We start from the raw sequence: 21,609 nt of genomic DNA on the forward strand, positions 1-21,609 counted from the left end.
CATAGATACTTTATCAGGCTTGTTAAGGGAAACAGGGGTCCATATAAAACAGGTTTTTCGAAGCTGAACATACAGAATTTAGGTCACCGTGTTCATGTGAAATTTAAATAGAACCAATGTCACGTCATGATTTGTTTTCATTTTAGTGTTTAAAGAGTTCAGTAAATCTTAGAGAACTTAGTAACTTGTACTAGTTGCCCATATTATTTTCTGTGAAAAGTTTCACACGTTTTGTCATAACAATGAGATCAACTATGGCAGCACCGAGTGGTATTGTACAGAAGGCCCTACAGTCTTCAAAGCAAGTTTCTCAATTCGACTCGGTCCCTTCGCTTTTGCCCTTAGGCAAAATAATATTGTGATATTATAGCGTCCCTTGGTTAATGAGAATTGGGGTTCCATCATCCTTCGTATTTAAAATAAGGTATTTGTTCCACCATGGGAATGCAGAAGGGGAGCCTAAAACGGAACCGTCAGGATAATGTTGAGCCGCTTAGGTAGTCTAAGGATTTTTGTTTTTCGAGAGAGAGAGAAGGCCAATTGTGGAAATGCCCCTTTGTGAGGGGAAAAATGAAATCTCTCCAAATGGGAATTTTAGCACTTGTTCTTAACTATATAGTTAAGATACAATAAAAACTCACATCCTCATTCCTACACGAAGAACCAGTAGACGCCAGTTCCCCACCTATCCTTGGTTTGCTCTTGTTCGCACATTTTTTTTTTTCTGTGACTACCGATTTATTCCAAAGAATAATCAATTAGAAAACTTTTCAGATATGGCCTTGAACAAAAATTGCGTTTAAGTTGAGGCATAAGGTCACTATCACTTTTATTCGTCGTATTACGATAACATTTAATTACGTATGAAGTCTTTTGAGATGCTTTACTGACACGCGGACTTAACCTATCGTCAATTCCCTATCGACAGGAACTGTATCCCACCGTTTTCGGACTATTGCTCCATCGTCTTGAATTTCTATGAACATCATTTCTTTCCCGACTTATCCTGACTCAGAAAAATAATGCGATATGAACGTTTTACGGATTCTATCCTATGAGGTGTTTCGAGTTTTGTTTTGTTTTTCTTTTTTTGTGTGTCTTCTTATGTGTAGGACCTGATTCCCCCAGATGGAACTAGGATGGCCTTCAATTAATGGTAGCTTCTCACAATTCTGGTAATTATGTCGTGATTGTGTCATAGTAACGAATATCTGATGGTTAATACTCTATGCGCTCGCTTAGCACACAAAAGGTACAGGCAGTAGCATGATTGTCAACCCGCTGAGGACGAGTCCCAAGTACACTCGGGCAAGCTTCTATGGGAAATACATTTGTAGCAAAATCAAACCGTCCTCAGCGGGTGAAAGATGAATTTCCAATAGCTGTAACATCAATAAGAAGATCAGTGTTCTTAGATAGCGCGAGTCGAATACGGAAAAAAGGTTCTCAAAGCGTTTTATAAACCAAACTGATAATGGAAACGAGAGCAAAGAGGTCACGATTGTTGTATGAGTTAACTTCAGTATACTGTTTGTCCTCCCTCTACACAAATGAAATTTGTAGTATCGCAACTGCTGATTTACATTTGTGACAAACATGTCGGAAAAAGAGCAAGCAAGAATCGATCCTGTCATCTGCTGCTTTCCGGGCAGTGATACCACAAGCAGGCTTTCCCACCTGGTTGCCGATTAGCTCCTCTGTTCAATGATATCTGCTTTAATTTGATATGCCTTGTACGACTTGAACAACTTAACCAACATAACAATGATGGTATATTGTGGAGCTTTGGTGTTTCTTCCAAATTCATCGTGGTACTGCCGGCAAACTGAAAAATCATACAATGCACCTCAAAATAATGATTGGAATACAGTTAATACATTTTACAAACAAATAACAAACTAATATAAAATCATTTAGTACAATTGTTTAGATCTTGAACGCATAGCAGACATTATGTAATAACCAACTGTTGCTGCCTAAATCTATACGCGAAATAAATCATATTTCATTTCTTTTGTTGTAGTAAAAATCAAGTTTCAAAGGAGAGTTTCAAAGGACTGGTCCATTATAAGCAAAATCCCTTCCACCATATTACCACTGATATACGATTATATTGGTCCTTCACTTTTCTGAAAGCAGAGTCTACTAGGCAGATTGTAGAGTTCTGATGGGGCATATGGACTGACCAATTTATTCGGATGACATTATTGTGGATATAATGCATTTCATTTGGTCGTGGTAGTTCTTGTTTCGATATCTTTATTTATGACAGCTGACAAATGACCCTTATGTTATAGGTATAAAAAACCGAAACTCCTTTCCCTTGAAGCTCAAAGAACGTCGCATTATTATGTCTTGAATAGGCTGAATAAACCTGGAGTTTACATATCAGTACCGAATGCATATTATAACGTTTAATGTGTTATATCAAAAAGCCCGAGATTCAACACAAGTGATCTTAACAGTGGTATTAAACCCTATTTTGTACTCATCATGCATTTTTTCCGCAGGTCACATGAATGGGAAGCTCACGGAACATGTGCGGCGCAGCTTCCCCTACTGGGCAGCCAACATAAGTACTTTTCTCATACCCTGATATTAATGAAGAGCATAAATGTCTCCAGGTAACCAAGCTATCCCCTGCCTGTCACATAACGCGCGTTAAACAAATGACAAAAAGTAGCCTGTTAGATTTCGTATATAATACAAAGGCGGTGAAAAATATCTAAATATTTCTATACACAAACAAGGACAATCATAACATAAAAGTTTCTTGAGAAGATCGGAAACATAAACCCAACGACCCGATGATTTTTGTTCCAGTTTAGCTTCTGTGTACCACGTTTATATCCTGTCCTTAAAGGACAAGTTCACCTTCATAGACATTGTGGGTTGAGTGAATGCAGCAATATTAGTAGAACACATCAGTGAGAATTTGAGGAAAATTGGACAATCCGTTAAAAAAAAAAGTTATGAATTTTTGAAGTTTCTGCTCAGTCACGGCTGGATAAAGAGACTACTACAGCTTGTGATGTCACATGAAAACAACGATATAAAGAAAGAATAAAGAAAATTCAACGTATTTCCATTTTTCTCGCATAACAGAACACTCGACTTCTCTCTTTCAGAAGGCAGGGGAAATAATAGCGTCAGTAGCAAGTCGAAGAAACGTGCACTTTATTCAAAAAGTAAAGTTTTGTGAAATTTATTTTCCTTATATAGTTGTACGCATGTGACATCATACACTGTAGTAGTCTTCTCTTCCAGCAGTCACTGCGCAGATACTTAAAATTTTCGTAACTTTTGAACGGATTGTCCAATTTTCCTCAAACTTTTACTGATGTGTTCTACTAATATTGCTGCATTCTCTCAATTCGTATGTATATGAAGGTGGATTTGCCTTTTAAGCGTGCATATGAAATTTGTGCACATTAATGACTCACACAGAAAGAGCACAGAGAAGATTCTCGTAGTTCTGTTTTCAACATCAAATTGAATATAGAAAATGAAAAAGTACACATGATACAAATGTAGATGCAACGACCCAAATAGTTTTGTGTTGAGTGGAAAGGAGGGCTCTCGATACCACTGTTAAAGATGTGTCAAAGATATCAGTCTCAAAAAAAAAAGATAAAAGTATTTGAATTTCAGGGTGCGTGGTAAGTTCATATGAAAGAAAAAATATTGAAATTTCTTATCCGTTCTCAACCCTGGCAAAGTCAAGTGAAAGTGGTTTAGTACTTTTTGGAATCCAGCTCTCTGTATATCATTGTGTGCCTATATCAACACGGATATAAACTCATCGTGTGAAGCTCATTGATTCGAAACATAACTCTCCTGTAGATCCACGTCTATATGACTGTATTTAAAGGGGATGGCTAGTAACTGATCAGTGGGAATCAGTGGGAATGCTGGGGGTGATTGTTCTAATTCTTGTGGGATTCAGTTAAGAGTACATTATATATCTATTGTTGCGTGAAAAGTATTTGCTTCAGAATGGTCTCATATTCCAGTAATGTGCAGTTTAATGTCCCGTCACTGTACAGGCACGTTAACATGGAAACATTAAACTGCACATTACTTGAACAGGAGACCATTCTGAAGCGAATAATTTCCACACAACAATAGATATATAATGTACTCTTAAATGAATCAAGCAAGAATTGGAACAATCATCCCCCAGTATTCCCACTGATTCCCACTGATCAGTTACTCGCCAACCCCAACAAGGTTAAGAGAATAAACAGACACCTACCGCCAGCAGTCTGTTGTAAAGCTGTCATTACGACTTGCACTTCTTAATAAATGCCTTATTCACTCATTCTAAAGTTTGATTTTCTTCACTCGAAGAATCCTAGCCAAGGCCGGCATCAAACCTTCGAGAACCTCGCTTTACCCCGTATCCAGAGTGAGATCAGCTTTGGAAGATGCCCTAAACAGTTCCGTCGGCCTATACTGTTACGAAGATCAGAAGGTGATTAGTTGCATATAATCCAGTTCAGCATATTTTGTCGTTAACGTTTGCAAAATCATTGCATTTTAAAGATTTATTTTTCATGCGATGACGAGTTTTAATTCAAATATGGATTTACTTTACATAGTCTTCGGGGTCAGAAGATATTCAGTGAATTGTTAGAAAAAAAAAACCAACTTACCATGCAACTTTCAAGATTGGCGGAGTCTCTGAAAATTGAATATAAACATCATATTGCATTTTATACTAGATTAGGCGGAGGGATGCTATTTGATTTTTCGTCAAAAGAATTTTTACATCATTGAATATATTGATATCATGTTATTGAAATATCCTGTAAAGATATCTTAGGAGTGTAAAGAACCCTCTTGAATCAAATAAAATATATCACAACGCATTCACTAATGGAAATTCCCCCTTGACTGTTTGTAAGTAACGGCTGTTAAGTTAAAGCTTGTAAAAATACGTATATTCGGTAATAAATCGAAATTACTTACCTAGATAAGCCGAGCTGTGGCTATAATACCCGACAAGACTCGGGGGTCGAATCTTCGTAAAGGTTAGGCTTTTAAATAAACATATGAGAAAGTATATATCAGCTTTGGTTTCCAAGCAAGGAGAGTCCTTCAAGAGCTATGCTTGTGAGAGGTTTATCACCGTTGTTATTTTAGTTTCCGTTATTGAGTTCTTGGTTGCTAGGGCATTTGGAATATTATCAGCAAGCTCTGTATACAGCTTTATTCCTGCACTTTGTGAAGTTATTATCCTGTAAAGGTTCTCATATTACTGTGGATGATTATAATTATTGATAACAACAGATGAGTGTTGCAAACACATATTATTGTAAATTTTTGTATAATGTTTGCTGGGCAGTCTTTGAATTTCTTTCATCCAAATAGTTGAGATAAGATTTCTACCGACGGTCCAATCAAAAGCAAACGGAGAAAGTGGGGGAAAAGTTTTTCCCTGTGGAAATCATCGAATTCTTTTACGTTCCAGTTTCTCTGCCAATGTTTTTTTTTTTTTCGTTGCAAAATAGATATTGTGCAGTATATTGACAAAATTACAACTACTTGCAGTACTTGATTGAAGAAAGTGCACATTTTGAAATTGATCTGCATGCAAAACTTTACATACAATATATTTCTCTCTCCGTTTCTTTCTCTCTCTCTTTCTCCAGTGGTTTACATCCTGTGTTTGGTCCCTTTCATTGCACAGCTAGCACGGCTTGATAAAGATTAAGCGTTTGAGTAGACCCTGTACTTCAGAGCCTCTTTTCTCAGTTTACACCTTTCCTGAGTGTGTGTTTTCTTTTAGTATAATTATGTGGGTTAGGGGAGTCCATTTGAATTGAGCTTTGCATCACTTTAGAGCTTAGAGTATGTTTTTTTAAGAAGCTGCCCTTAACCATGTCCGGCGACTTTTTGTTGGTTTTGTGATGCAGGGTCACACATATATGCATGTTTATACAATATATCATATACTACAATCATTATGTCTTATGAATTGACAGAATGGCCGCAACTATTTGGCTGAGGTGGAAATTTGTTTTAACAAGAGTCTTGGAGTGATTAACTGCAAAAATGAAATGCCTGACCGTCAGTGCGATCCTTCCATGCAAGTCAAGATTCCTACCAAGGCACAAGGCGGTGAAATAAGAGCTAGAAGACTGACTTAGCTTTGGAGGATGTTAGTGATAGACTCATTATCGAAAAAAAATGGCACCTTTGTTTATACGAAATCGATGTATGATAGAGAAAGGAAATGATGCTTTGAAATCATGCAGAAAAAAACAACAAAAAATGCAAGTTAATTGTACTGTCGAGTAGGAGAATATTCTCAAGGGACATTTCAGAAAATTCATTATCTTATATCATTTTATATAATAAATAGCGTGTGTGTTGTATGGATTTGTGGAATTTATGAACGTACATGAGCAGATCTCTGAAAAATCCAAAATATGATCATGATGATACACTGAAGAAGGATGATGTGATGTTTACAACTTCACCTGTGTAGAATTTATGAATGTTCAAGTTACAATGTTATCATTCTCGTTCATTGTGATTTGTTATGAATTTTGAGGGAACAAAATCATGTTGGTAACTATAAATTCTGAAACTCTGTAGATAGTTTAGCTAACTTATAGCCTATGTGTTCAGACGCAAAAGTATCATCTAAGGGTCTCCTTTCAATGCTTATCCTTCACAGTCGTTTATCTTATTAAAATTAAGATTGGTCTGAAAAATTAAGAGCTATTCATATAATCACTAAATAGATCCGTGTCATTTGATTGATTGTTTGATATTTATCATCTGCCCCATTTTACTGTTAACCCTCTACATGCCAGTTTAATCTTCTGTCCATAGGTATGTGTGTGAAATTTGTTCACATTTAACTCATTGGCGCAGAAAGGGTTAGTAAGTGTTATGCCAACATTCATCTACTGTGCAATCTTGGATACATGCAAATTGCTCCGTTTTTACGCACGCCGAGAGCCCGGCACACTATAAAATACGTATAGTTATACGTAAAACGCTTGTGTTTGCAGTGAACATGGGATCAAGATAATGGGATTGACGGACAGCGCGGCTGCGTATAACCCATTATCGGCACTCTCTCAATTTCAGATCCCGGGTGAATCATTGATCCATTTAACTCGGCTGCACCTCGTTTAATGGATCATTGTTCATCTTTCACTTCATGATTATTTTGTCCATTAATGAATATTCCTTATTTATACATTAACACCGTTTGGTGGTGCCAAATAAAGACAATCCGTATAAATCATACTTGATTGTTGTGTCATTATAAAATGGATCATTTCATCTTTCACTTCATGATTATTACAAGTGTATGTTTATTGATAGATATGTGTTATTTTGTATAATAATATATTGTTTGGTGGTGCCCAATAAAGACGATCCGTATAAATCATACTTGATTGTTGTATTATTGTAGTGTTATTTTGTGTGTCACGAAATTACACTGTTATTAAGTATATGGGTATCGGTTTATATTGCTCATTCCGTCTTGTGATGTTAAAGGGTGTGTACAGTTCTGGTCGAGGTGGAGATTTAGCTTTTAACGTTTTGTGAGATATTCAGAAACCACTCTATGAGATGTCAAAGAGCATGCGATTCTAAGAGGTATCAAAAGTTTATTCGATGAAAATCGGTTTTGAAATGGCTGAGATATCCAAAAACAAGGTGAAACAAAGAGGTACTAATAAAGTTGGGGCATGTCGCCTTTTATTATTAGCACTTTTTTTGATATCTCAGCCATTTGAAAACCAATTTTCATCAAATAAACGCTGAATCCTTCTTAAAATTACATGCTCTTTCATATTTCATAAGAGGTTTCTCATTATCTCACTTAGGAATGTTCAAAACATGAATCCCTACCTCAACCAGTACTGTACAGTCCCTTTAAAGTCTTTGTTAGAACTCATTCCTCTTGAGCCAATTTATACTTCAAAACCTTAAAGGGGATGGCGAGTAACTGATCAGTGGGAATCAGTGGGAATGCTGGGGGATGATTGTTTCAATTCTTGTGGGATTCATTGAAGAGTACATTATGTCCATTGTTTCGTGAAAATCATTTGCTTCAGAATGGTCTCATATTCAAGTAATATGCAGTTTAATGGTTCCAGGCTAGCATGCCTGTACAGTGACGGGGCATTAAAGGGTGTGTACAGTTCTGGTCGAGGTGAGGATTTAGCTTCTAACGTTTTGCGAGATATTCAGAAACCACTCTATGAGATGTCAAAGAGCATGCAATTCCAAGGGGTATCAAAAGTTTATTTGATGAAAATCGGTTTTGAAGTGGCCGAGATATCCAAAAACAAGGTGAAACAAAGAGATTTCAACAAAGTTGTGGCGTGTAGTCTTTTATTATTATCACTATTTTGGATATCTCAGCCATTTGAAAACCAATTTTCATCAAATAAACGTTGAATCCTTCTTAAAATTACATGCTCTTTCATATTTCATAAGAGGTATCTCATTACCTCACTTAGGAATGTAAAAAACATGAATCCCCACCTCAACCAGTACTGTACAGCCCCTTTAAACTGTACATTACTTGAATATGAGACCGTTTGGAAGCAAATAATTTTCACACAACAATAGACATATGTACTCTTCAAAGAATCCCACAAGAGTTGGAACAATCACTCCCAGCATTCTCAGTGATTCTCACTGATCAGTTACTAGCCATCCCCTTTAATGACTTCTTTCCAGATTTCCAGGAAACCACATGTGTTCATCCACAGCAAGGCATATTTAGCAACAGTTCTCATTTAATTTCGAGCATAGGCCTATCATGTACTTCAGGTTATTACAAATATAATACGAAAATAATGATTATATAAGGTGAAAGGGCACACAAACACACACGAAAAAAAAGGAAGAGGTAATTTAAAAGGCACTTTGATAAAGATATTTAAAGATTAAAGATCTTTGAAAAGACACAGGCACTCTACGTTTGCTACCCAACGAGCTTATAAAACTTTTAAATGATGTTTTTATGTAATCAGGTCATTCCTATTGGGTGAACAACATGAATGCTTGACACTAAAATGTTAAGGACAGGAGTTGTGCGCCAAATACAATTTTCAAGCCGTAAATAGTGTTATCTTGGCATGAAATAGCTCTACTTTGGTAAAAATTTGTTTCAATAGACACAATCATGTAAGATATGAATAGACACACGGTATGGAAGAGGTCTCCTTGGCTGCCAGAAATGAAAACTATAAAGCAAAATATATACTTCTTGTCAATGCCTGCGTTATAGTTGGCAAAATTTGAACTGCTCGTGGCATGGCCGCCGTTACAGTGATAGGGACCAGTCTATGGGAACAGGGACGTCGATTCATTTCGAGGATGGGGGGGGGGGGGCATTTCGTGTGGCAGTTTATTGTGTTCAAAAAAAAATTGGCTGACAGGCAAAAACAACAACAACAAAACAAACAAACAAAACAAAACAAAACAACAAAAACGGGCTATTTTCTTTTTCTGGCGCCACTTCCGGGGTTAATCGGTTGACAAGAAAAAAAAAAAAAAGAATGACTGACAAACTTCCCTTCATGTCACTCCGAGTACCTTTTATAACATCGGCTGCTGACATGCAAAGATAAACAATAAAGCGCCAGTCCCTATTTACTTATATATATATATATATATATATATATATATATATATATATATATGGGTGAGAATTTTGAACGATGTACAATTGCCAATTTTCGCACCTTATGACATTCTTTCCCTTAGAACACGCCAGGATTATCTGAGAAACCAGATTCTTTCATGTAATCTCAAAACCTGGTAAATTTCCTTTCAGGAAATGTATGGTTTGGTTGACTTTTGACTGATATCTTTCATTTGACAAGGACTTAAAGAGTAAAAATACGGTAAAAACGCTATTTTCACAATAATTTCTGTTTTTCAAACTAATGATGTGCCTTTTTTTACGGTACGTAACACCTAATATCTGACCATGTTCTGGATCTGACATATCATGGGTATGTACCACAAAATTAAAAGAACTTTATGAGCACGTATAAAATTACAGAGAACAATTGTGACCCTGCACCTCAAAACAAACAAAAAGTCGCCAGACATGAATTTTTAGTTGAGACCATATTCTGAAAGAGCAGACTTTAAGCTTTAAAATGATGTATAACTCAAATCGAATGGACTCTCCTAACCTATTTAAATATTGGAAAGAAGGCACAAACTCAGGAAAAGTGTTAACTGAGAAAAGAGGCTCTGAAGTACAGTGTCTATTCAAGCGCTTAATCTTTACCAAACCGTGCTGGCAGTGCGATGAATGGGACAAAAACAGGAAGTAAACCACCAGAGTAACAACAATGAAGGGATTATTAGATTAAACTGAAATTAAGCATGCCTCATTAACACATTCTGTCCACAATTGATGCCAACTTTCAAAGCAGTAGCACTATCCTTTCAAAAGTTATTAGAGTTGAAAGTGAAGAGTATGGACAAGGTTTTTTCCAGAAATGAAAAAGGGATTCTAAAGACACACCTAATCACACTATTCTACCAAAAATGTTCGAGATAAACTGCAAAAAAAAATACACACACACTTTCCTGCCCGTTTTATGATACCAAATTTTAGCATAATGTAAAAGAAGAGCCGCTCTTTCAGAAAATATGAAAAAGTCAAATTCGGCTTGGTTGACCCGTTTCACTTATTTTCAGTCCTCACGCAAAATCATTGTGTGCGACTTTATGTTCGTTTTGAGGTGCACGGTCACAATTGAAGTATCAAAGCCATAAACAGACGAACGTCCGTGATGCTGTTATTTCTATCGCTGCTGCAAATTCTGCCTTGTCGTCCCAACTGTAATGTATACGAAAATTTGGTGTTCCACCTAATGAACATATCCTGCAAAAATTGTACGTCTGCTGACTGAACATGGGACGTAACATTCTTTTATGCAAAATTATACTCAGTTTTCGTCACGGACGTGCTTCCGCTATTTACTAATAAAGATCGTAGCCCATTAAACGTTATTGGCTATGTTGTCCTGAGTCCAAATCAGCTAAGATCTAGCCACACGATAATATGTTTGTTTTGAGTTTCTGTCCATCCCTTGTCAAATGGGAACCGAAATTACATTTTAAGACGAACCTCCGAGAAAAAAAAGAACGTCCGTGATGATTAAAACGTTTTCGAGTGGGACACCATCTTGCTTTGATGGCGAAGGTACTCTTTACCTTTTGCTCTTTAGCCGAGGAGCTGTAGGGCCTATGTCATGTTTGGAGCGGAATGAGGCGTGTCCGCAGTTATTGGACCATGCAATTCACCGAAAACCAAGCAAATAATTAATATTTTCTCTGAAAATTCACCTCCTAATCCCCCTCTGAGTAATATATATATGATGTAAGGATGTCAAATTTCTTATAATTTGCATTGACAATACATTTTCAAATTTTTGAAAGAGTTAGGAAGGCTAGGTACTCTCTGCCGATTAGTTACCCGTCCTGGAACATGACCCTAGTAGTAGAACGAACGTCCGTGACAATTCCAGCGAACGTCCGTGACGTATGCAATCCCACCGATAGGGATAACTTGTCCCGAAAGTGTCCTGTATTCTTTAAAACTTTTAGCTTGAATAGCGACAAATAAAGTTTTACAAAGTAAACAATGAGTTTAGAGCAGTAGTTTCAGAATTTTTAAGGCGGTATGTGATCATGATGAACAAACAATTGAAAATTTACTCACAATTTTACGCTTGTTTTCCTTCTAATCATACAAAAACAGCTTAACACTGAAAACCAAGTTGTAGGAAAATGGAATTTTGTGTAATCTGTAATCTCTGTGCATTTGAATTTCTTTCTAATAGGGTTTTGGAGACAATTTGCTCTGCTACAGGTTCTGAAAGTTTCGCTCACGGGCGTTCGGTCCGAGAAAGGAAATTTCTGATAATTACAAATGTATCGCTGTACATTAAGTTAATGTTACTTAAAAATATTACCAAATCATTGAGTCCTTCATACCGAAAAGTGAATAACGCTCAGCACTCAATTTACCTGTAATATCAAAAGGAAAACTTTTTGGTCACGGATGTTCGTTGGTAGAATAAGTCCATGGATTACATAGTAGGAGAAAGAGGAACAGTGCCCCTTTCTAGTGACAGATGCTCCGAGTGTTTATCTTTTGAGTATGGTAGCTGCCATCTCAAACAGAACACATTCAGCTTTTGGTCTCCATCACGGACGTTCGCTGTTATTGTCATGATATTTAATGCCTTAATACATTCTTATTTTTCTCTTCACGACGAATTTTCTCTCAATCCCTAAGTAGCCTGAACATGCTGCGACCAAACAGAAAAAAAAAAATCCGAAAAGTGCTACGCTGTCACATTCAGGATACATTGAAACAAAATGGATGAAATGACGGAAGAAGTCTGTAATAGGCATGTGTTGAAGAAGAAACGGAAAAGTTTCAAAAGGACGTGGAAGCAGTTGAATGAAAATGAGAAGAAACGGAAAAGAGATCGAGCTCCAACACACAGAGAAAAGAATTGCCAGTGCACTCCCGTTATACCGAATTCCTCTGGAGAAGTTTTATTTTGTTGTTTTGTTTATTCTTTTATTCATCGAAATGTCGTCATAAGCAAACAAAAATAATGCAGTATACAATTATTGTCTGATGAAAACACGCAAATCCTCCGCTTATCATGACATGGTGTTTTTTATACTCATCAAAGAAAAGCAACGTTAATTAGTCATTCTGTCCCATATTTTTTTTTTCATTTTACATTTAAGAGAGAGAGAGATCGTCAAGCTGTTTGTGCTTTTGTGCTTACTTTGAAAACACATGTTAAAAAAGTAATGATTTAGAATAGGCTTAAGGCCGCACTTTGATACGTTCGCACTTCCAATGATTCGTTACTCCGAATGTCCAAAGGTTTGCTATTCCGAAAATGAAAAAAAAAAATGTTCGTAGTTAATTCAGGAGGTTTCTTATTAAAAATGTTCTTATTCCGAAAGTTTGTTAATCCGAAAATTAAATATCAAAGTTCACTATTTTTAGGTCCGTTCTACTAAAAGTGGAATGGGCCTGTTGTTCGTTTAGGTGAAAACGATTATCATGAGGTTTTGAAATCTGGAGGATTTGGTTGTTAATTTGTTTCTCCACATTTTGATAAACGAACCTGATTTTTCATGTTCCAATTAATAAACCTTTCGATTAACTTTCGGAGATTCCTATCATTTACCGAATAAAAAAGCTTCATGATTATACGAACTCTATCAATTTTCAGATTGACAAACTGTATGAATAACGAGCCTCCGAAATGACGCGCTACAAAATGTTTGTTATAACAAACCATATTGTATAATATCGAAGTCACAAACATCCATCCAAGTTATGGACTTATTGTGTCTTGTTATGACGAAACTTGGCAGTATCTAACCTAATACCATTTCTGACTAACATAGTAGCACAAATTCTCCTCAACGCTCGGTAACAGTGTGTAACACAAGGAGCAAACGCAAAGGGATTTCTTCCTAAAGTACTCGTTTGACCTCCCCAGCTAAACTTCGTATTTCTATAAGGGAGCGCATTTCTTTTGTTTTTCTATGTCAATTCATTGTCATATTTAGCTGTGACCTTGTTCGTTATATAGGCAATTTTGCATTGTAGACTTTAGATAACAAGTTTAGGACCTGAATCTTTACTTCGTGATAACGAAATTTTGATAAATATATTCGTTCTCAAGGATGGACTACGTCACCGAGATTACACGTACGTTTGTACGTTCATTTACGAAAGATGGAAAAATTGTTTTCTTTGATTCCTTAGCATGAGAAGATAAACAAGCTTTTATAATTGAGAATTGGTAATATCTATTCAGGATTTTGCAGAGGAGTTCGTTCTCAACATGAAATTGCTGTTTGTTGTGAATAGAATGCGTTTCCAACTGAAGAGAGCTGCATTGTTCAATATCTTGTTTGTTCCGAACGTCCGTGAGCTATATGCGAACCTCCGTGATGAAAACTACGCTATGTCTGTTAGGTTATAGAGACTGCTTAGATCAGATACATCTTAAAAAGGTATGTTATTGTTTGGGAGTAAGGATTAAAGTATAGATATTGAAATAAGAGGTCAAAATATTGAGTTTCTGTAAAATGGGGGTAAAGTGGAGAAAGTGTTTAGCGGAAGAGCAATATTTCAACAGAAATGACGAATTTGGTACAATTACGTACAGGTTAAGAGTACAAGCTTAATATTTTGCCAACACATACACATATCCCTTAAAATATTTCGTAACTATTTTGAACTAAATCAGATCGTTGCGAACTATGTTAAATGGTATTCAAATGTATGTGCAGTACTATTCCTCACGGACGTTCGCTGCTCTGGACATGGTAAACTTCCGCGGTGAATAAAAACGTGTTCCTCTGGGAAAATCCTAGTATAATTGGGTTCATATTAAAGCTAGAGTTATACTCTTTCAGATAAGATAAATGATGTGGAGAATTTCCTACTTTTTTAAATTTTGCGTTGTTTTGGCTCAATTGTACATCGTTCAAAATTCTGACCCATATAGATATATATATGAAGTTAATTTCTTCACGAAATGATCCCTTCATGGAGGGTTTATCTTTGCAAAAAAAACAAACAAAAAAAAAACCAGCAACAACATATATATATATATGTGTGTGTGTCTGAAAGAGCAGACTTTAAGCTTTAAAATGATGTATAACTCAAATTAAATGGACTCTCCTAACCTTAACCTATCTACATATTGGAAAGAAAGCACAAACTCATGAAAAGTGTGAACTGAGAAAAGAGGCTCTGAAGTACAGTGTCTATTCAAGCGCTTAACTCTTTATGTGCTACGTTCGCACGTCCGACTCAGTTGACGGCGTGCCAACTTCGCATATTCTGCTCAACAAACAAAGCCGCCAAAACCGATCGATAAATCACTAATCACCGCCAATCCCGCGGCACAATGAAAGCGTTTCTCGTGCTTTTGTTCCTCTCATATACGGCTTGCATTCTATGTGGTGATTGACTATCAAGCGGTGTTCCCAACTGGATATGCTCGTACATTCCAAGTTTTTGTCACGGTTTTATATGCAAAAGTCATGCCTTTACAGTAATGTAGCAACTGGTCATTCGAAAAAAAAAATTGCAAATAAATTCGTCATACAATTTATATCGAAACACAGCTTGGCATTCCTCTTTAACTTTGCCCACTATTATGCCCATCAGAAATACAAATTGGAAACAGAAATACAAATTGGAAACAGAAATACAAATTGGAAAAACAGAATTCTTTCTCAAAGCATGACTACCTTCTGTCTCAGAATAACGTGGCACACAGGGGGTTTCCACCATGGCACATAAAGAGTTAATCTTTACCAAACCGTGCTGGCTGTGCGATGAATGGGACAAAAAACAGGAAGTAAACCACCCGAGTAACAACAATGAAGGGATTATCAGATTAAATTGAAATTGAGCATTCTCATTAACACTTTTTGTCCTAATGCTAGTTTTCAAAGCAGTAGCACTATCCTTTCGAAAGTTATTAGAGTTCAAAGTAAAGAGTGTGGACAAGGTTTTTCAGAAATGAAAAAGGGATTCTAAAGACACACCTAACCACACTATTCTACCAAAAATGTTCGAGATAAACTGCTAGAAAACACACTTTCCCGCCCGTTTAATGACGCCAAATTTTAGCATTATGTAAAACAAGACTTGCTCTTTCAGAAAATATGAAAAAGTCAAGATCGGCTAGGTTGACCCATTTCACTTATTTTCAGTCCTTACGCAAAATCAGTGTGTGCGACTTTTTGTTGGTTTTGTGATGCACGGTCATATATATATATATATATATATATATATATATATATTAGTTTTGTGTTGTTGTTGTTGTTTTTTCTTGCAAAGATAAACCCTCGATGAAGGGATCATTTCGTAACGAAATCAACTTTTCGTCGACGAAAAGAGTCTTCGTGGGAACCCATGCAATTTTTAGTCTGTCGCCTTGTGACCACACATCTAGGGACCAAAGACTATAGATGGTCGAGCAGTTATGTGGGCTTCGTTTTTTAGGATGACCGCTCTTTTTCTCTCACTCTCTCTCTCTCTCTCTCTCTCTCTCTTTTCTTCTTCGTCTTCTTTTTTTTTTCCTCTTCTTCTTCTTTTTCTCCCCTGTCCCTCTGCTAGTAGGAGTGTATTAAAGAAGTCTAGATATATAGTATTGAGACCATTAAGATTTATTTACCCAGCGATTATGGCGAGATATAGGCAGTCTTTATGATAGCAAGTAACATTAACACACACACACACACACACACAGACACACACACACACACACACCATATATATATGAAGAGTTTGTTTGCAAAAACCGATAAGTCCATTTTTGAAGATTTTGAAGTACGGTCTCTGTCATAAAGTACAAAATAATACCTTTTAAATGATATATTGGTCACTACATATAAAGGTAAATTTTTGAAGTTATGGTCAAAAGAAACAAAATTTTTCTTATTATTCTCTTTATCTTTCTTGACCTTTAATCGCAAATATCTCCATTTGACACATATGGACTTATCGGTTTTTGCAAACAAACTCTTCATATATATATATATATATATATATATACATATATACATATGTATATACATATATATGTGACAGAATATTTTGCATTTATAACTTAATTTCCGATTACTCACATTGGTACGCCGTTGTGACATACTTTGATCCATCGTGGTCAAACTGTTTTCTGATTCTTGCAGAACCTATTCAACCGTTAGGCGTATCTATATAACGCTAAGCTTAAGCATGGTTACTTCTTGAAACGACATTAAGCATCACAGTGACCTTCTTGTAATATTTTCTCTCTCTATTTATTGCAAAAACATACACATAGACAATAATCATTCTCTGTTTTATGCTATATACAGTATTTTGACATCTATCGGTAGTGTAGCATGAACGAAAACATATTTCAATAATAGTATAACGTGGCGCATTCCACTGGTATTTTAGTCCACACAGTCAATAATAGAAACATAAAATGGAGTAACCATGTACTGTACTATATACTATAGTACTAGGGACTCATTTCTTCTTTACGTCCTCCTCATGTTCCTCGTTCACTGATCGTTTGCCAGAAACCAAACCTCATTTCGTCTATTCATGAAAGTGTAAGGACCGTCATAACCGGCTGTGTAGTAGAAGGACGAGTCGTAGGCCTTATTCGCGCTGGTCAACTCCCTGGCCAAGCGGCGGGCATTGGAAGCATAGGTCGCCCCGGACGCAAAACCGCTGAAATGCCTGCGAAAGAAAATATTCACAGAATGATTATTGCCAGCTTTGAAAGAATTGCCTTTTTTTTTCTAGTTTGAACGACATTCTTTTTTTTTTAAGCCCGGTGTGAAACAACATCTGAACTCTACAAGCGTGACAATGGTCATGTTTTTATACATAATGCCTATGGTAATTCGGGGAAATCAATTCATTGATATGTAATGGAATCAATTTGGTAAAAGTTTTGCCTTCTGCATATTAACTCAATGCACCAGTTTATAATCAAGTTTTACCTAAAGATGATTATATCGACGTGCGTTATGATGTGGTTTGATTAGAATTTGATCTAACGAGAAGATCAGTGTCTTACTAAATCCCTATCGATGTATTTGTGTTATATACATGTAGTTTTATATCTTTATATTTTCCTTAAGTATCTAGTTAAGTATTTTACATGTATATGTTTATATCTTAATAATTCACATTTATGTATGTATAAAATGAGTAAGATACTCGTATTGCCACTTACTTCACATACACCCTTTGAGCGGGCATCGCAGAGAAGACAACGTCAGGATTGTTTGGCAGGGGCGAGTTGTCGCTGTGCGAGGGCGGAATGTAGAAGGACATGGTGTAGCTGGCTCTTTGGAAGAGGCCGGTGCCCGAGCTACGAAGCCGCATTATGACCGGAGCTGTCATGGCAATGGTTTCGTCTACAGTACAAGGAAGTGATGTAAAGGTCATTCAACTCTTTATGTGCCACGTTCGCACGTCCGACTCAGTCGACGGCGTGCCAACTTCGCATATTCTGCTCAATTCCACAAAACCCGACCAAACCGATTGATAAATCGCCAAATGCAGCACTACAATGAAAGCTTTTATCGCACTTTCGTTCGTCTCCCCATATAGCTTGTATTTTATATGGTGATTAACTATCAAGCGGTGTTCCCTAATAGATTTGTGTTGAAATTCTTGGTTTCTGTCACTGTTTTGTGTGCGAAAGTCATTGCCTTTACAGTGATTGTATTTACTGGTCATTTCAAAGAAAGACAATCATCGATTTGTCTTACAATTTTCATCAAAGCAAAGCTTGGCATTTTCTCTACAACTTTGCTCAATACGTCATGTTCAGCTGAACAGACATCTTTAGAAGTTACATAGATTTGATAAACATAATGTTTTCTCAAAGCATGACTACGTTGGTGTCTCAGAATAATGTGGCACACACGGAGTTTCCACCATGGCACATAAAGAGTTAACTGATGATCCTTGTTACTTTGATTCCAAATACATAATTATTATCCTCATACAAGACCCACACACGTTTTGTTATTTAAAGACAAATTTGTGACCCTGCACCTCAAAACAAACAAAAAGTCGCCAGACATGAATTTTTAGTTAAGACAATATTCTGAAAGAGCAGACTTTAAAGCTTTAAAATGATGTATAACTCAAATCAAATGGACTCTCCTAACCTATCTAAATACTGGAAAGAAAGCACAAACTCAGGAAAAGTGTGAACTGAGAAAAGAGGCTCTGAAGTACAGTGTCTATTCAAGCGCTTAATCTTTACCAAACCGTGCTGACTGTGCGATGAATGGGACAAAAAACAGGAAGTAAACCACCAGTGTAACAACAATGAAGGGATTATCAGATTAAATTGAAATTAAGCATGCATCATTAACACATTCTGTCCATAATTGATGCCAAACTTTCAAAGCAGTAGAAGTATCCTTTCAAAAGTTATTAGAGTTGAAAGTGAAGAGTGTGAACAAGGCTTTTCAGAAATGAAAAAGGGATTCTGAAGACACACCTAATCACACTATTCGACAAAATATGTTCCAGATAAACTGCTAAAAAACACACTTTCCTGTCCGTTTTATGATGCCCAAATTTTAGCATAATGTAAAAGAAGACCCGCTCATTCAGAAAATATGAAAAAGTCAAGTTCGGCTAGGTTGACCCATTTCACTTATTTTTCAGTCCTCACGCAAAATCAGTGTGGTGCGACTTTATGTTCGTTTTGAGTGTGCACGGTCACATTAGTCTGCGTTTTAATCATCGCATTTTTCCCTGCGGTTCCGTCCAAGATGTTTTTTATCTTTTCATTTATTTATTCATTTATTCATTACCTCGTTCATTCCAGCAGAAACTCATGAACATTTTACAAAAATTGAATACATACATTACACCAGAATGCATGATATAAGATAAGTTTACAGAATGCTGGAAGTGTATATGGAGAAATGCGAAAAGCAATTGCTTGTATAAGGGTGCATTCCCCCATAGGTAATAAAACAAATCGTTTGATTAATATACTGTTATACATAAGAAGCGGAATTGCAAAAACAAACTAAGATATGAAAAACCTAACTCATCCCAAACAAACACCCTGGACAAATCCCTACACTAAGTCGCTGTCGTGCAGTAAAGAGAAGGACGAATTGTAATCTGAGGTGTATATTAGAGTCTGTAAACTGTGTCATGTCTCTTATCACTAAACGGATGATGCACTGAGATACAGACAGAAGTATTGACCGATTCGGGTTCGTTGAGGGCAGCAGACATTTTACGGCACAGGGCGCAGCCATAGTGGGTGTATCAGCCGACCCCCCCTGCTCTCCCCCACCCCTGGGCAACATGTTTATAACGCACTTGTAACAAAGGTTCGCGCACTAAGCAAGCATTCGCGCACTCAGTACGAGACGCCTATTGGCTAAAGCAGTTTTTTTTTTTTCATTCTGCGCGCGTGCAAATGTAGGGAGAGGGGTGGGGGAGTGCGGAGGGGGGGGGGGGGTGGGGGGGGGGGTCGACTGATACACCCACTATGGCTGCGCCCATGCCAAAAATACACATAGCGCGTCACAGAATCGGTCAATATCATGTCAAGAGAAATTCATATATCCATTTGATAGAGTAATCTCTACTTGTCTTCGGAAGAAAAAACAAAAAATAGAAACTCTTTGGTTGTTACATCCTATACACAGTTACAGTACAAAAGCCAAATATAACGAAAGTCAAATCAAACGAAACAACACTGATATGGCCATAGAATGAGAGATAGTTAGGTGTTCTTCGTGACCTGAAGCAAAGAACCATGTAGGTGACAGATGTAGTTCGATATGTACTTACTTCTCTTGTTATCGCCTTGGATGTATTCGAAGAGCCTCATAAAGCAAGTGTAGGACGCACTCCCGTAGAACCGGCTTCGTACTGTCGTGGACACCCACAGGGATGGAGCGTAATCTCGGACTTCGTATTCCTACGTAAAGTTGGATTGAGAGGAGGATAATAGTTGTTAATTACCTGAATTACCTGAGTTACCTTTATGACGCCAAGTGAGTCAAAGAGTTGTAAAGAGCCATTAAACAAATTATATCCTGAGCCTAAAACGAGGGATTCTATTTTTCTTTTTAATCGCTGGACTTGAAGTTAAATTTTGTCATATCATATGAGTTCGAATAGCTTTAAGAGTATACCTCATCTTAAACGGGATTCAATGCACTCCAATACAAACGTAGATTCATGAAAATTCATGAAAATACTCATGCATTAAGTAAATAGCATTTTACAAATTGCCACACACCGAATCTTATGAATTCCATCAATTTGAAGATTACTGTTGTGTGACAATATCATAACGATAATGTTACAAACAACAAACGCACACAAACACACACAAGTATCCTACGTAATCAAGTGCATCAATGATGACATGTGTGTGTATTCTTTAATCATGTACATATTCCGCCACCCATTTTCATCTAACGCATCGTCGTTCTGTATTTTAAGTACGCTGAATTGAAAATTAAGAATATATGAGTGTCCCCGTTTTCATGTCTCCGTTTCTTTCCTTTCCCCTAGTCCTTTCCCTTGAATTTCAATCGTTTTCTTGTTCTTCCTACCCATCTTTCCTTCTCTTCCTTCTTTCAAAAGATTGTTTGTCTAAATAGATTTTTTTTTTCGAATTTCCAGACATGCATATCATACTCACATCTGTGGAGGAGGCGACGGTGAATTGCGGGCAATCGAGCCCCTTGCAGAAGGCTGGTCCGTCCGTCTGGGCGGAGACAGGGCAGAGGAAGAGGAGGACTGCAGCGGACGCCGCGACAACTGCCAAGGTAGAATGCTGCATGCTGCTGACAAGCTTCAGGACCACAGTGAGGAACAAGAAGGAATGTTGTGTTAAATAGAAAACAAGATGAAGTGCACCCCCCCCCCCCTCCACAATCAGGCGATCAACCATTTATACTAGTTTCAGATTCTTAGAGATAGGCTACCTTAATGGATTGAAATGAGTTAGGGGAATCTGATCCCCTATTACGGGCTTTTGGAAG

At 37.0% G+C, this 21,609-nt stretch overlaps 1 protein-coding gene and 1 long non-coding RNA gene across 2 annotated transcripts; one reads left to right on the top strand and one right to left on the bottom strand.

Moving 5' to 3' along the window:
• The first annotated feature begins 1,037 nt into the window (after nt 1–1,037).
• On the top strand, nt 1,038–4,476 carry LOC139717752 (uncharacterized). The gene is made up of 3 exons (XR_011709997.1): nt 1,038–1,175; nt 2,511–2,624; nt 4,351–4,476. It is a non-coding gene; the product is annotated as an uncharacterized lncRNA (long non-coding RNA).
• Nucleotides 4,477–17,118: 12,642 nt separating this feature from the next.
• LOC139717778 (heme-binding protein 2-like) lies at nt 17,119–21,407 on the bottom strand. The gene is made up of 4 exons (XM_071629278.1): nt 21,267–21,407; nt 20,405–20,534; nt 17,802–17,985; nt 17,119–17,299 (listed from the first exon to the last, which is right to left on the bottom strand). Exons 1-4 carry the CDS (start codon nt 21,405–21,407, stop codon nt 17,119–17,121), a joined length of 636 nt encoding a protein of 211 aa, XP_071485379.1.
• Between the last annotated feature and the right edge of the window lie 202 nt (nt 21,408–21,609).

The sequence above is a fragment of the Diadema antillarum genome, unplaced genomic scaffold (assembly GCF_040938485.1).
Source record: "Diadema antillarum isolate AM-2024a unplaced genomic scaffold, OU_Dant_1.0 scf00000082, whole genome shotgun sequence".
In the NCBI taxonomy this organism is placed as follows: domain Eukaryota; kingdom Metazoa; phylum Echinodermata; class Echinoidea; order Diadematoida; family Diadematidae; genus Diadema; species Diadema antillarum.